Raw genomic sequence first — 14,321 nt, 5'->3', positions numbered from 1 at the left:
GTCATTTTCACAGCAAAAAATGCATTTAAATTGCATTCTTTATTGTGAAAATGACAGTTGCAGTTTGGGAGTTAACCACAGGTGGCGCTGTAGGAGTTAGGGTGCACCTAGTATGTGTTTACAACTGTAGGGGGGTGTGGCTGTAGGAATGACGTCATCGATTGTGTCTTCCCTATAAAGGGAATGACGCGATCGATGCGCCGCCATAGTGAAGGACGGGGAAGCCGTGTTTACATACGGCTCTCCCCGTTCTTCAGCTCCGGGGAGCGATCGCGACGGAGCGGCTATAAACAAATAGCCGCGCCGTGGTCCCGGATCGCTCCCCGAGCGGACCCGACCTCCGCATGTAGCGGGGGGGGTCCCGATCGGACCCCCCACCCGCTAATAGGCGAGGACGTACGTGTACGCCCATGTGCCTGTACGTGCCATATTGTGGACGTATATGTACATGCGGGGGTCGGGAACTGGTTAAAGGATAAAGATATTCTCACTCTCTGTAGGACTGACATATGGCCCCCAAGTTGGGATGTAACCAATTAAGTCTTACACTACCAACTGTAATCTGTCTATGAGAATCCATCATTAACCACTCTGCAAGCAAGCTTCAAAGAGAGCTGTGAATGCCAAAGTAATTGGTGACAAAGATCAAAGACCAACAAGCTACTGGAGATGATATTGGAAATACTGCCCCCAGAGGCCAATTACGGCAGGACGGTCAGTAATATAAACTGTTGAGGAGAAATGCCCCAGGAACACTCTCATTCATCCAAAACCGAGTTGGGGATGCAATGGGAGGGGGTTTGGATGAGGTGTGACTGAGGTTTGTAAAAAGGGCTGTTTCAAACAGAGAGCTCTCTTTTTAACATCTGGAGACCAGCCAACAAGTCTATTCTAGAGGATGTGATAAGTATCTTTGATGTTTGATTGTTGTTATATGTTGTAGATATCTGCTGTTTAGTAAATTCCTATTTTCTTGGGAAATAAATGTAACATTGTTACATCCGTTTGTATATCATGAGTTTGTTATATCATTGTGCTTATCCGACTCTTATAGACTAGATAATTATAGGGATATACAAATTAATACATATATGCAATAGTTATATAGGTTATACTAGAATACTAAAATTAATAATATTGTATAAGTTACTTCACAGACCATGCAGTGAGTATGGGGTCTAGGCCATGTGGTGACTGGCAGGGGCCCCTGAAATAAGTAGCGGTTGGCTGAAGGCAGCTACCTGTTCTTGGATCCAAGACAGAATGAGGATCCATTCTGTCTTGGATCCAAGTGGCAGGTGGTGCCCTGATGGTGGATTGCTGAGCATTCCAGCACCAGGCACTGCTCAGGCATCATGGAGTGGCATTGTAGATCAATTAATCCGCTTTTGCAGAACAGCTACAGACCATATTTGTCAGTATGGATGCCCACTGGGGAGTGAGATCTACTGTTGAAGCTGGTTGCTGGAAAATCTATTGTTGCTGGTGGGAATCTATTGTTGTTGGAAGGTCAACTGTTGCTTGTGGGGTCTATTGTTGCTGGAGGCTGAGGGATCCATTGTCACTGGGGGGTCTTTTGTTGCTAGGAGGGATCTACTGTTGAGGGAGGGATCTAATAATGCTGCCTGCTATGAAATCTAGTATTGCTGAGGGAGTCCACTGTTGCTGAGGGAATCTATTGTTGTTGGGGGGTCAACCGTTGCTTGTGGGGTCTATTGTTGCTGGCTGCTGAGGGATCCATAGTCACTGGGGGGTCTTATGTTGCTAGGAGGAATCTACTGTTGAGGCAGGGGTCTAATAATATGGTGCTAGGAGGATCTACTGTTGAGGGAAGGGAAGGGTCTAATAATGCTGCCTTCTATGAAATCTATTGTTGCTGGGGGAGGCTCTAGTATTGCTGGGGGAGTCCACAGTTGCTGAGGGAATCTATTGTTGCTGATTGCGGGGGATGTATTTTACTGCTTTTATTGTTATTATGAACAAATTCCATACTTAGCACCACAGATGATACTTGGTTCTGTATTATCTAAAAGGGGTGATACTGGGAGGTGGGTAGGGGGTGGAGTCATAGGACGGTGCTCGGAGGTGGTTAGAGTACAGAGACAAGGGGTGTGTAACAGAAAGCCCGTGGGACCCAGAGGCTCTTGCAGGGTGTGGGGTACTCCTGTTTCAGCTTCACCGATGACTCTTGTTTCTAAAGTCATCCTATGTCCACTAGGGGCAAAGGAATGACTGAGAAATGATATCTTGGACTACATGAGATGGGGCAGTAATGATAATTCACAGTGTATTCCAGGATATCTTGAAATATTACTGTTGGTTGATTCTGAACTCAACAGGCTAATTGAAAGATTGATGTAAATTAATCTTAGTATGGCTCCTAAGAACCTGTCATTGTGTTGTGTTAATTGACACTGTATTGTGTGAAGGTCTATTGATGATAATTGTGTATTGCAAGTTAACAGACAATCTAAAGGTCAGATGTCTGACTTATCAGCTGTAGTTAATTAGCTCATGTAAATTATGTCTACTAAAGGAGTGTGTATTGTATAGCATGTGTCTATCTTGAAAGGTCATATCTCGGGAGTCACTTTGTCTGGGTAAATGATTAGTTAATTAGCTCATGTAGATTATGTCAGAGTTGGAGTCAGAATGTCTGACTAAAAGATGTGTATTGAGGGGTGCTCGTTAGGCACCATTGTATAATGTTGTGGGTGGAGTTGAGTCATTGTTCATTCTTGGTTACTGACTGTATATAAAGAGCCTGATTTCCTCATTAAGGAGTTTTATTCGTTTTGAACCAGAGAACAGAGCTGTGTCTCGTTTCTGGGGGGAAATCCGTATGGGTCGTGTTCGCCGGATTGTGGAGTGTCGATAAGCTGTCTTGGGTTCGGAATGGAATATCTTAAACGGAGTTAACCCCTGTCCCATTTGGGGTTCTGTTACAGGGTGACTCAGAAGGGGGGAGTACCTGCACCTATTCTCTAAGAAAAAAAGCCCCCACCTTGCAGAGTGCCCCACCTTGGTTTATTATTCAAATCTTGACAAACTCCCTTGGCTAACTATGGATCCATAATAATAATGGGTTGCCTCGCCTTACTGACCAATAGTGAGGCACAGGAGGGAAGGGTCTAAACTGGGAGCTGGTAAAGATTTGTGTAAGAAAGTGCTTTGAATTTCGAGGCTCCTGGGAAAGTGTCAATAGCAATAAACAGCCAATCAATTATATCAAATTTTATCTTTTGATCTATGACTATTTTCAACTAATGGAAGATGAAACCGGATTGGCTGCTATGGGTTACTGCACATTCCACTGCCTGATGAGCTCCGACGTCCTTACCTGGTCCCGGTGGAGTTGGATGGGCAGACTTTGGCTTGCAGCTGTAGGAACCCTCTGTATTGATACAATCATGGGATGGTGGGCAAGCACCGAGCTCACGGTGGAGACATTCATCCAGATCTGCCAAGAAAATACAAACTTTTTTTTATTTCTGTAGAAACTGGGTCTTATTTATGAAATAATGCGAAACAAATGCTACAATCTTTTTGTACAATCTCGTTTAGAATTACCAATGCCTGTGGAGTTTTTAGGCCTTCCTAAAGATTCCATTCAATTTACATCTGATAGAACAGGCCATTGTACTACACAGTATAGAAAAAGATGTGGAAAAACTGCGCTAAGCACAAATACAAACATCAATCGTATTAATAAAAGTTATAAATAATGAATGAAAGCAGCGATTCTCCTGTATAATATAAACACAGTAGAGCAGGCATGTCCAAAGTCCGGCCCAGGGGGGTGATTGTGGCTTGTGATCCGGTTTCATGCGGCCCCACTAGTAATTTGTAAATGTATATCTTTTGTGGCCCCCAACGAATCCCCAGTCCGCATTTTTTTACGTCGTTTACGTAAGGCTTTTTTCGGCGTAACATTACCCCTGGGTCTATGAGGCGTACGCAATGTTAAGTATGGACGTCGGGACAGCGGCGAATTTTCCGTCGTTTACGTCGTTTGCGTAAAACGTTTGCGAATAGGGCTTTGCGTAAATTACGTTCACGTTGAAAGGATTGACTATTTGCGACGTGATTTCGAGCATGCGCACTGGGATACCCCCACGGACGGCGCATGCGCCGCTCAAAAAAAGTCATTTACGTGGGGTCAAGATGAATTAACATAAAACACGTCCACATCTTAGCCATTTGAATTGCGCGCCCTTACGCCGACACATTTACACTACGCCGCCGTAACTTACGGCGCAAATTCTTTCTGGATATGGAAAATACGCTCTAAGTTACGGCGGCGTAGTGTATCTGAGATACGCTACGCCTGCCTAAAGATGGGCAGATCTTTGTGAATCTGGCCCGGTATATCCAAATAACACACCCAAGCTCATCCTTACACAGCCACAAAGGCAAGATAATTCTTGTTTGGCAGTGTATTAGTTAATTTGAATTTAAGGTTAATGGTTCTAAGAATGTCAGGCAAAATGGTCGGCCCTCGCGCACGTTCACTTCACCAAATTTGGCCCTCTCTGAAAAAAGTTTGGACACCCCTGCAGTAGAGCATAAATAAGTAGAAAATAGAATCGCGCTAAATAAAAAAGTTCATGAATTAGAAAGTCCACCAGTGCTTGCAACGATGAGCTTATTCACAATGTCCACCCACCATCTTCAGCGTGCAACTTCCACCACCAAATGATAAAAGTTGTCTCCTTACCAGATTTACATGACCCCCCATTACAGAGGATCACAGAATGCCTGTAACAACAGCCTGGATCTTTCTCCAGGAAAAATCTGTGCATCTATCTCCAGGGAGCCTCTTACCCACTCGTAAGAATGTATGGGTGGTTTTTATAAAATATATAAAAGCTCCATATAGTGTAAAACCATAAACATATTTATTCGCATGAAAAATACACTGCACTTACAGCATCAATATTCAAAGATAGCCTTAAGTCTGGCGCACATCCAGACAAACCCGTCCTTTTGGTACACAAATGAGATAACACGAGGTGATGGCAGCGTGTTGCTCCGTCCTACGTGTTTCGTCAGAGATGACATCGTCCAGGGGCACCTGGCCCCCTGGACGACGGCTGACGCGCTGAAGTCACTTTGTGTTTTCTCATTCGTGTACCAGAAGGACGGGTTTGTAGAGGTGTTGCGCTAAAAAATGGTAGTAATGTACTGAAAGTTCATATGAAGTGACTCCAAAATAATGAATCTACAAAGTGGATCCAAACATGAAGAGTGAAGAGAACCGTCACCAACACCCAAAAAAACTGACCCTTACCGTCATTCCTAAGGTGATAACCACAAGTCTTCCTATTCATCAAACAATTCCTCGTATACGATCCCCTAATTGGAAAAGGGGGGGTCCTTCTTCCACTAACCAACCAGGTGTCTCCTTCTCTTCTCGCTGCTTCCAGCACTGGGCTGACAGTAGTGATGCCGCTGTCACTACTCCTGCCAGCTTTATAGTAGAAGGAACTTGCGGTGTCCCTATCCCTACATTAAATGCTTCCCCCAGGGCAGCTGTCCCTTCTTCCCACCCTTTGTGCTGACCCTGTCCCTGGGTAGCTTTAGTCCAAAATGCTTTTTAAAGCACCCCTTGCTCTTCCCAGCAGGTTTGCTTTAACCCCCCCCCCCCCCCAAACCCCTAGCAATATACTTATTTTCCCTTCACTCTATCTCACCTCTCCATCAGTGCTGGAAGCCAAGGAAAACACCCACCTGCAGGGCTGGACTGGGACAGAAATTTGGTCCTGGACTTTATCCAGACTGGCCCACTTTGACAGGTCTCTCCCACAGCGGCTGGACAATTCCCGGCCCTCCCCAGCCACCCAAGCCCCCTCTCCTCCTTCACTAGCCACTAGCCATTCTACTTTATTAGAGAAGAACGGCTGGTACTGATACTCTTATAGGTAGTACCAGTGGGGAAGCTAGACATTATTTCTCCCGGGGCAAAGAATCAGTTTGGTGCCCCCCCCCCTTATGGGACAAGATTAGGCAGAAGTGAGAAACTCCCAGGCTGCTGTCACTGAAGCCGGCCCACTGAGCCATCGACCCACCAGGAAACTCCCTGTAGTCTCAATGGCCAGTCCATCCCTGCCCACCTGGTTTGGATGACTTACTGCATGTGACAGCACTGGACCAATCAGGGACTGTGCTCAGCAGGGCTGCTGTTATAAAAATCACGAGGCCCCGTACAGCCTACCTGGCAGGGCCCCCCTCAAATATATCAAAACAAGATTTTCAGGTAAAATATACTAAAATCATTCTTAGCGGAAACAAATATAACAGAGAAGCTGTGTGAGTTAGCCCTTTTTTTAAATATTTTTTTTACATTTTTGAACATAAATATTTTTTCATTTAACAAAACATTTTTTTATATTTTTTTTTCCAAGAATTTTATTACATTTTAAAACAATACAGGGTTACAATTTGTTATTTTTTTAATGGGACAGGGAAGCCGGCAGCTGTGTCTGTGTCTCTCCCTGCAGCAGCTGAAAGCCGTGGGAGGGAGAGAAACCGGGTTTCAGCTGCTGCAGAGAGTAACATAGAGCATCCTGTAATTGCCCCTCCATCCGGCCGCACTGATTCCCTCTGCTGTATGGGCCCCCTTCTGAGCCCAGGCCCCCTACAGGAGGACTGGTGGTCCCCCCCTATCGGCAGGCCTGGTGCTCAGGCTCAGTGCAGCAGTTCATCCTACCCAGCTCATTGGTTGTAGGGACATACTGAGACATGTCTTTATAACAAAGTGTTAAGGAAATGCTGATCTGTCAGGTGCCAAATGACAGTGAACATCTGTTCAGATTTGATTTGTTCACCTCAGAACATTCATTGCGACCAAGACTGTTAGCAATGCCCTAGTCACAGCAAGTGTACAGTGGATTGGTTCCTTCCTGCAATCCTCAGCCTAATTTTATGTTCTCACACACTCATGTGCAAAACAAGGTCACATCATGTATGTGGTCCAGTTGAAAATAAAGGGCCAGATTCACAAAGAATTGCCCTGGCGTAGCGTTTTAGAGATACGCTACGCCGCCGTATCTTACCTGGCGGAATTTCGAATCCAGGAAGTTTTTGCGCCGTACGTTACGGCGGCGTGGTGTATTTCTCGGCGCGTATTTCAAATTGGGCGGGTAGGGGGCGTGATTCATTTAAATGAAGCGCGTCCCCGCGCCGATTGAAATGCGCATGCTCCGTTTCGAAATTTCCCGACGTGCTTTGTGCGAAATGACGTCGCACCGACGTAATTTTTTGAACGTAGACGTGAGTTACGTCCTTTCCTATTCACGGACGACTTACGCAAAAAAAAAGAAAAATTCAAAATTCAACGCGGGAACGACGGCCATACTTTAACATGGCAAGTCTATCTATACGCCACGAAATAGCAGCTTTGACTATACACCGGGAAAAGCCGACTAGCGACGATGTAAGAGAATGCGACGGCCGCGCGTACCTTCGTGGATCGAAGGAAAAAGCTAATTAGCATACCCGACGCGGAAAACGACGCGAACTCCACCCAGCGGGCGCCAAAGTATTGCATCTAAGATCCGAAGGCGTACGAAGCCGTACGCCTTTCGGATCGAAGCCAGAAGCCGTCGTATCTTGGTTTGAGGATTCAAACTAAAGATACGACGCGGCAAATTTGAAAGTACGCCGGTGTATCAGTAGATACACCGGCGTACTCTCACTGTGAATCTGGCCCATAGATGCTAATATCCACTGCTGTGCTGGATCACTGGAAGACCAGGTTCTACGCTGAACTAGTAAAGGTTAGAAAATAACAGCTGATAAATTTCAATAAAATAATTTTTAATACATTACCATCTATCTGAATGTTGAGCACTTCTGGTAGACGAATCGCAATATTGTTGAGTGACGTTGCGATGTCCTGCAGGGTTACTGATTCATTTATGCCAATAAGGATGCGAGATACAATGGTGACAAGCCCAGTAGGCTGCGTGGAGATATGGTACACGGCTGCTTCTAACGGCCACAATTCTCCAGTGATCTTGAGAGAAAGAGAGATTGGTTTTTACTACAAATACTTATTGACATCTTCCATCATACTCCACAGAGAAAACCATTCACAAGAGTCAATGTCCCAGCTGCCTTAGATCTCACCCAGCCGTATAGTTAGCAGATAAAAGTAGTCTCAGCTCACTCCATCAAGGCCATGCCCCAAAAAAACATTTCGCCACACACCCAGGGCTTAATCATGGACCTTCATGATTAAGCCCTGGGAACAGGACGAAACACGTTAGGTGGGATGGCCTTGATGTAGTGAGCTAATCATATGGCCAGGTGAAGTGTGCGATGGCCGGGACACTTCTCTTCCTCTCCTCTACTTGCTTTGAGTCCGGACAAACTCATTCCAAGCCTGCGCCCTCAATAAACAGCGGCATCCACCTCACAGGACTTTAGTAGCCATAGCGGGGCCCCTAAGCAAAAGCCAGGGTCTTATATACAACAGTCCCTACAAGTCTTGCCACATGTAAAAGTAGAGATACAAGTAAAGGCCCAGAACAAAACCAAATACTTAAGTGGAAACCAGCCAGGCTGATTGGTTTTAGAACCTGGTCCTATGACTATTGTTCATGTGAGATAACCATTCTCAACCAGGGTTCTGTGGAACACTAAGGTTCCTCCAGAGGTTGCTTGGGGTTCCTTGATCTGTGGCTTATTAACCTCCTATCTGATTGTACCTGCATAGTTCCAGAGTCAATGCCACTTGGTAAAGCCAGCTGCATTAACCTAATGAACATTTTAGCTGTCTGTAAGGGTGACAATCACATTGACCCTCACTGTATAGGGACATAGTTTCCACTGGCCACCAATGTAAGGAGCATTCTTCCCACTGGCCACCAATGTAAAGAGCATTCTTCCCACTGGCCACCAATGTAAAGAGCATTCTTCTCACTGATCACCAATGTAAGGAGCATTCTTCTCACTGGCCACCATGTAAGAAGCATTCTTCCCACTGGCAACCAATGTAAAGAGCATTCATCTCACTGGCCACCAATGTAAGGAGCATTCTTCCCACTGATCACCAATGTAAGGAACATTCTTCTCACTGGCCACCAATGTAAGGAGCATTCTTCTCACTGGCTACCAATGTAAGGAGCATTCTTCTAACTGGCCACCAATGTAAGGAACATTCTTCTCACTGGCCACCAATGTATTAGTCATTCTCTACACTGACCACCAAGAGAATCGATTAGGTTTCTCATATTCAGTTCTCTGGATGTATGGCTAGGTTTAGACCTTGCATACATGTAAACCCAACTGAATATTGATAGTATGCATTTTTAACCTCAACTCCAGTTTGGGTGGACAGCCCAACATGCTTCACCAGAGAACCCCTTCTGCACTTAATTTTTTAAAGAAATTTTAGTATACTTTTCCAGGGCTCTTGTGGCTAGCCCCGTGACACAGAAGGTCCTCTTCTCTTTTTTGTCTCGCAGTAGCAGTACTAAATGATGCAGAGAGGGGAAATGACATTATGACATCACTGCTATTTTCTGCAGCATTGCACTGTGAGCCCAAGGTGATTACATATCCCCAAGATGTGTGTTTTGTTCACCTTTTTTAATCATTTGTTACACCTCTGTGCTACAGATCTCCCATCTACATGCAAACCAGCGATGGCTTCATGCCATTTCTTAAAGCAGGTTTCTTGATGGTGACAACAGTGGATTATACCTGCATGATGTGTGTTGAAACATTCATATCTGTGCATTAGAAGCTGCAGCAAGTCAGATACAGCCAGCCACATTTCTTGACTGGAGACGTGCAGCATCATGTAGCCCTTTCCTCCCCCTCCCACCAGCCATCATATGCATTGTATAGAGGAGTACAGAAATCAGGGATTTTTTTCTCAGAGAATAGGTGTAGGAACTCCCTACTTTCAAGTCACCTGTTGTGTCCACCCCCTACCCACCTCAGAGCACCATTCCTTGGTTCCACCCCTACCCACTTCTGAGCACCATTTGTTGGTTCAACCCCCTACCTACCTCTTAGCACCATTCTTTGGTTCCACTCCCTACCCACCTCCGAGCACCATTCCTTGGTTCTACTCCCAAACCCACCTCCAAGCACCATTCTTTGGTTCCACCTCCGAGCACCATTCCTTGGTTCCACTCCCTACCCACTTCTGAGCACCATTCGTTGGTTCAACCCCCTACCTATCTCCGAGCACCATTCTTTGGTTCCACTCCCTACCCACCTCCGAGCACCATTCCTTGGTTCTACTCCCTACCCACCTCCAAGCACCATTCTTTGGTTCCACCTCCGAGCACCATTCCTTGGTTCCACTCCCTACCCACCTCCGAGCATCATTCCTTGGTTCTACTCCCTACCCACCTCCGAGCACCATTCCTTGGTTCTACTCCCTACCCACCTTCGAGCACCATTCATTGGTTCCACTCCCTACCCACCTCTGAGCACCATTCCTTGGTTCTACTCCCTTCTCACCTCCGAGCACCATTCCTTGGTTCTACTCCCTACCCACCTCTGAGCACCATTCCTTGGTTCTACTCACTTCCCACCTCCGAGCACCATTCCTTGGTTCTACTCCCTACCCACCTCCGAGCACCATTCCTTGGTTTTACTCCCTACCCACCTCTGAGCACCATTCCTTGGTTCTACTCCCTACCCACCTCCGAGCACCATTCCTTGGTTCCACTCCCTACCCACCTCTGAGCACCATTCCTTGGTTCTACTCCCTACCCACCTCCGAGCACCATTCCTTGGTTCTACTCCCTACCCACCTCCGAGCACCATTCCTTGGTTCTACTCCCTACCCACCTCCGAGCACCATTCCTTGGTTCTACTCCCTACACACCTCTGAGCACCATTCCTTGGTTCTACTCCCTACCCACCTCCGAGCACCATTCCTTGGTTCTACTCCCTACCCACCTCCGAGCACCGTTCCTTGGTTCCACTTCCTACCCACCTCTGAGCACCATTCTTTGGTTCTACTCCCTACCCACCTCCGAGCATCATTCCTTGGTTCCACTCCCTACCCACCTCCGAGCACCATTCCTTGGTTCTACTTCCTTCCCACCTCCGAGCACCATTCCTTGGTTCCACTCCCTACCCATCTCCGAGCACCATTCCTTGGTTCCACTTCCTACCCACCTCTGAGCACTGTTCCTTGGTTCCACCCCCCTACCCAAGTTTTAATTTGTGGTGCTAAGTAATTTGTATATGATAGGAAGTAAAATAGATCCCCTGTAACAATAGACTCTGAACAGCTAGCAACAATAGACCACTCCCACAACAGTTGATGTCTCCCAGCAACGATTGTCTCCCAGTAGCATAAGATCCCCCCCAGCAACAATAGATCCCCTACCAGCGACAACTGACCTCCCCAGCAACAATAGACCCTCCCCCTGTAAAAATAGACCCCTCCAGCAACAATAGATCCCCTAGCAGCCAGCATTAATAGACCCTCCAGTACACCCCAGCACCCCTTGCCATTACGTACATTCAGAGCTGGAGGTGCTGGAACTGCGTTCCCCCGCGTTCCTGCTGAAAAAAAAGCCCTGTCTAAAATAATGTATGTAATGAAAATGCTAGCATTTTATGTAAAAAAAAACATCAGCTTGTTAATGGAAAGGGTAATAAATTAAAGCGGTGGTTCACCCTCCTTCACATCATTATACCATTACATTCGGCATCGTAGCGCGAGCTACGGTATGCCGGTCTTAAATTTTTAATCCCCGTACTCACTGTGCTATCGATCATTGAAGAATCCGACTCCCGCGGGGAATGGGCGTGCCTATGGAGAGGGAGTTTGATTGACGGCCGGCTCTGGCACGTCACGCTCCCCGAAGACAGCCGGAGTAGGTCTCGGCTCTTCACGGCGCCTGCGCACAGGCTATGCGCAGGCGCCGTGAAGAGCCAACCCTATTTCGGCTATTTCCGGAGAAGCGTGACGTGCCAGGGCCGGCCGTCAATCACCTTCTCTCACCATAGGAACGCCCATTCCCCGGAATCTTCAATGAGCCATAGCACAGTGAGTACGGGGATAAAAAATGTAAGACCGGCATACCGTAGCTCGCGCTACGATGCCGAATGTAATGGTATAATAAAAAAAAACATTTTTTTTTTTTTTAACAGGGTGAACCCCCGCTTTAAGCTTTAAATAGGGAATATCTGCTATTTACCTTACTCATGGTCTGGGGTCCTTAACAGCAGCTCAACATATCTTGCAGGATCAGCAAGTATATATATATATTTTTTTTTACACTTATATAACTGATATAACAAAACAATTTAAATTGTATATTTTATAAACCAAAATGAAGCAAATAAGAAAAGTTTATTATAAAGGTGTACATACCCTTTAAATATATAGGGCTAGATTCACGTAAAATGGCGTATCTTTGTGCGGGCGTAACGTATCCTATTTACGTTACGCCTCCGCAAGTGCCGAATTCTCAAAAGAAATTTGCGGCGGCGTAGCGTAAATAGGCCGGCGTAAGCCCGCCTAATTCAAATTGTGAAGAGGTGGGCGTGTGTTATGTAAATTAACCATGACCGGACGTGATTGACGTTTTTCACGAACGGCGCATGCGCCGTCCGTGGAATTTCCCAGTGTGCATTGCTCCAAAGTATTGGTTTCGACATGAACGTAAATGACGTCCAGCCCCATTCACGGACGGCTTACGCAAACGACGTAAATTTTTTAAATTTGGTCGCGGGTACGACGGTCATACTTAACATTGGTACGCCGCATATACGCCTCATATAGCAGGGGTAACTTTACGCCGGGAAAAGCCTAACGTAAACGGCGTATCTGTACTGCGTCGGCCGGGCGTACGTTCGTGAATTTGCGTATCTAGCTGATTTACATATTCTAGGCGTAAATCAGTGTACACGCCCCTAGCGGCCAGTGTAAATATGCAGTTAAGATCCGACGGCGTAAGAGACTTACGCTGGTCGGATCTAATTGAAATCTATGCGTAACTGATTCTATGAATCAGGCGCATAGATACGACCGCCCGGACTCAGAGATACGACGGCGTATCTGGACATACGCCGTTGTATCTCCTTTGTGAATCTACCCCTTACTGTAGAACCTCATGCAACAGCTGATGTTGGCAGTGGTACTTACCATTGAATGCAGTAATCTCGTGTGATTAGCATAGCCCGGGTCCAGCTGTACCAGTTCAAAATATTTCATTTTTATAGTGATGGTTCCATTGTACCAAAATTTGATTGTGTTCCGATCCAGAGCTGCAGGAAACAAAGTAAAGGAGTTCAGTGTTCTGTGAGGGGGGCCTGAGAACTTGCAATGCAGCCCCTCTTCATCTTCTAGCTGATCTCTCAAAACCTTGCTCTGCATATTTCTTTATCCTTATCAATAGAGTTATGGTACACATTTAAAGCGGAGTTCCGGCCACAATTTCACTTTTTAAATATAAATACCCCTGTAATACACAAGCTTAATGTATTCTAGTAAAGTTAGTCTGTAAACTAAGGTCCGTTTTGTTAGGTTGTTACAGCATTTAGACACTTTATAAAATAGAAATTGACTGGGGCCATCTTAAGTGTGGTCATCATGAAGCCAGACTGTATGACTTCCTGGATTTCAGCCTTGCAGATCTCGCACATGCTCAGTGCTGCACAAGCAGTGTAATAGGTTTCAGATCAGGTTTCAGCACCTGTACTGTCCAAGTCACATGATTCTTCGAGACTGGGGAGTGCACAGACTCCTGGAAAGTTACACCCACTACATTCCCAGGAGTCTGTGCGGTGTAGGTTAGGAAGCTTAAGCACCTAGGTGCAGGAAGTGGGAAGATTAACTATTCTGCCTAGCAACAACACTTTGAAGGCATCTAAAAAAAAAAAAAATTCTTAAAGGACTAATGTAATTTTTTTAAAACTACTGATGTAATGTTATATTTATGGGTGGAACTCCACTTTAAGGAAACCTGTACTTGAAGTAATATGGAGGCTCCCATTGGCTGTCTCTGGCTTCAGAACTTTGAGACACCCACCCAGAAAAAGCATGCAGATTGGGAAAGTCAGAGTGAGATCACCTCTCCTAATTTGCACACTTGTACCAAGTCGCTTAGTACTGGAGCAAATGGATTAGAATGACAGCCAGGAAAGTAGCATTTTTAGGAGAAATGGAAAGTGACAGCTTTCATACTTCCTCACAAACATCCTTGAAATGCAAATAGAATCCACAAGGGAATCAAGCGACAACGTGTTTCAAGGGTGCGTCTCCCTTTTTCTCAAGTCTTGACAAAATGCGTTGTTGTGGGAGGGGCCTGTGGATATTTTCTCTGCAGAGCCATGGAGAT

General features: G+C 45.9%; 1 protein-coding gene across 1 annotated transcript in view; it reads right to left on the bottom strand.

The window, feature by feature from the left end:
* UMODL1 (uromodulin like 1) overlaps positions 1-14,321 on the bottom strand; it is a 110,473-nt gene that overhangs the window by 76,232 nt on the left and 19,920 nt on the right. The window contains exons 4-6 of the mRNA XM_040339026.1: positions 13,127-13,248; positions 7,831-8,017; positions 3,341-3,460 (exon numbers count right to left, since the gene is read on the bottom strand). Of these exons, the coding sequence (XP_040194960.1) occupies positions 3,341-3,460; positions 7,831-8,017; positions 13,127-13,248 (429 nt within the window). The remainder of the gene's footprint in view (positions 1-3,340; positions 3,461-7,830; positions 8,018-13,126; positions 13,249-14,321) is intronic.

The sequence above is a fragment of the Rana temporaria genome, chromosome 2 (genome assembly GCF_905171775.1).
Source record: "Rana temporaria chromosome 2, aRanTem1.1, whole genome shotgun sequence".
Taxonomy (NCBI): Eukaryota; Metazoa; Chordata; class Amphibia; order Anura; family Ranidae; genus Rana; species Rana temporaria.
Note: the sequence above shows the minus strand (reverse complement) of the source record. Positions and strands in the feature narration are given on the sequence as shown.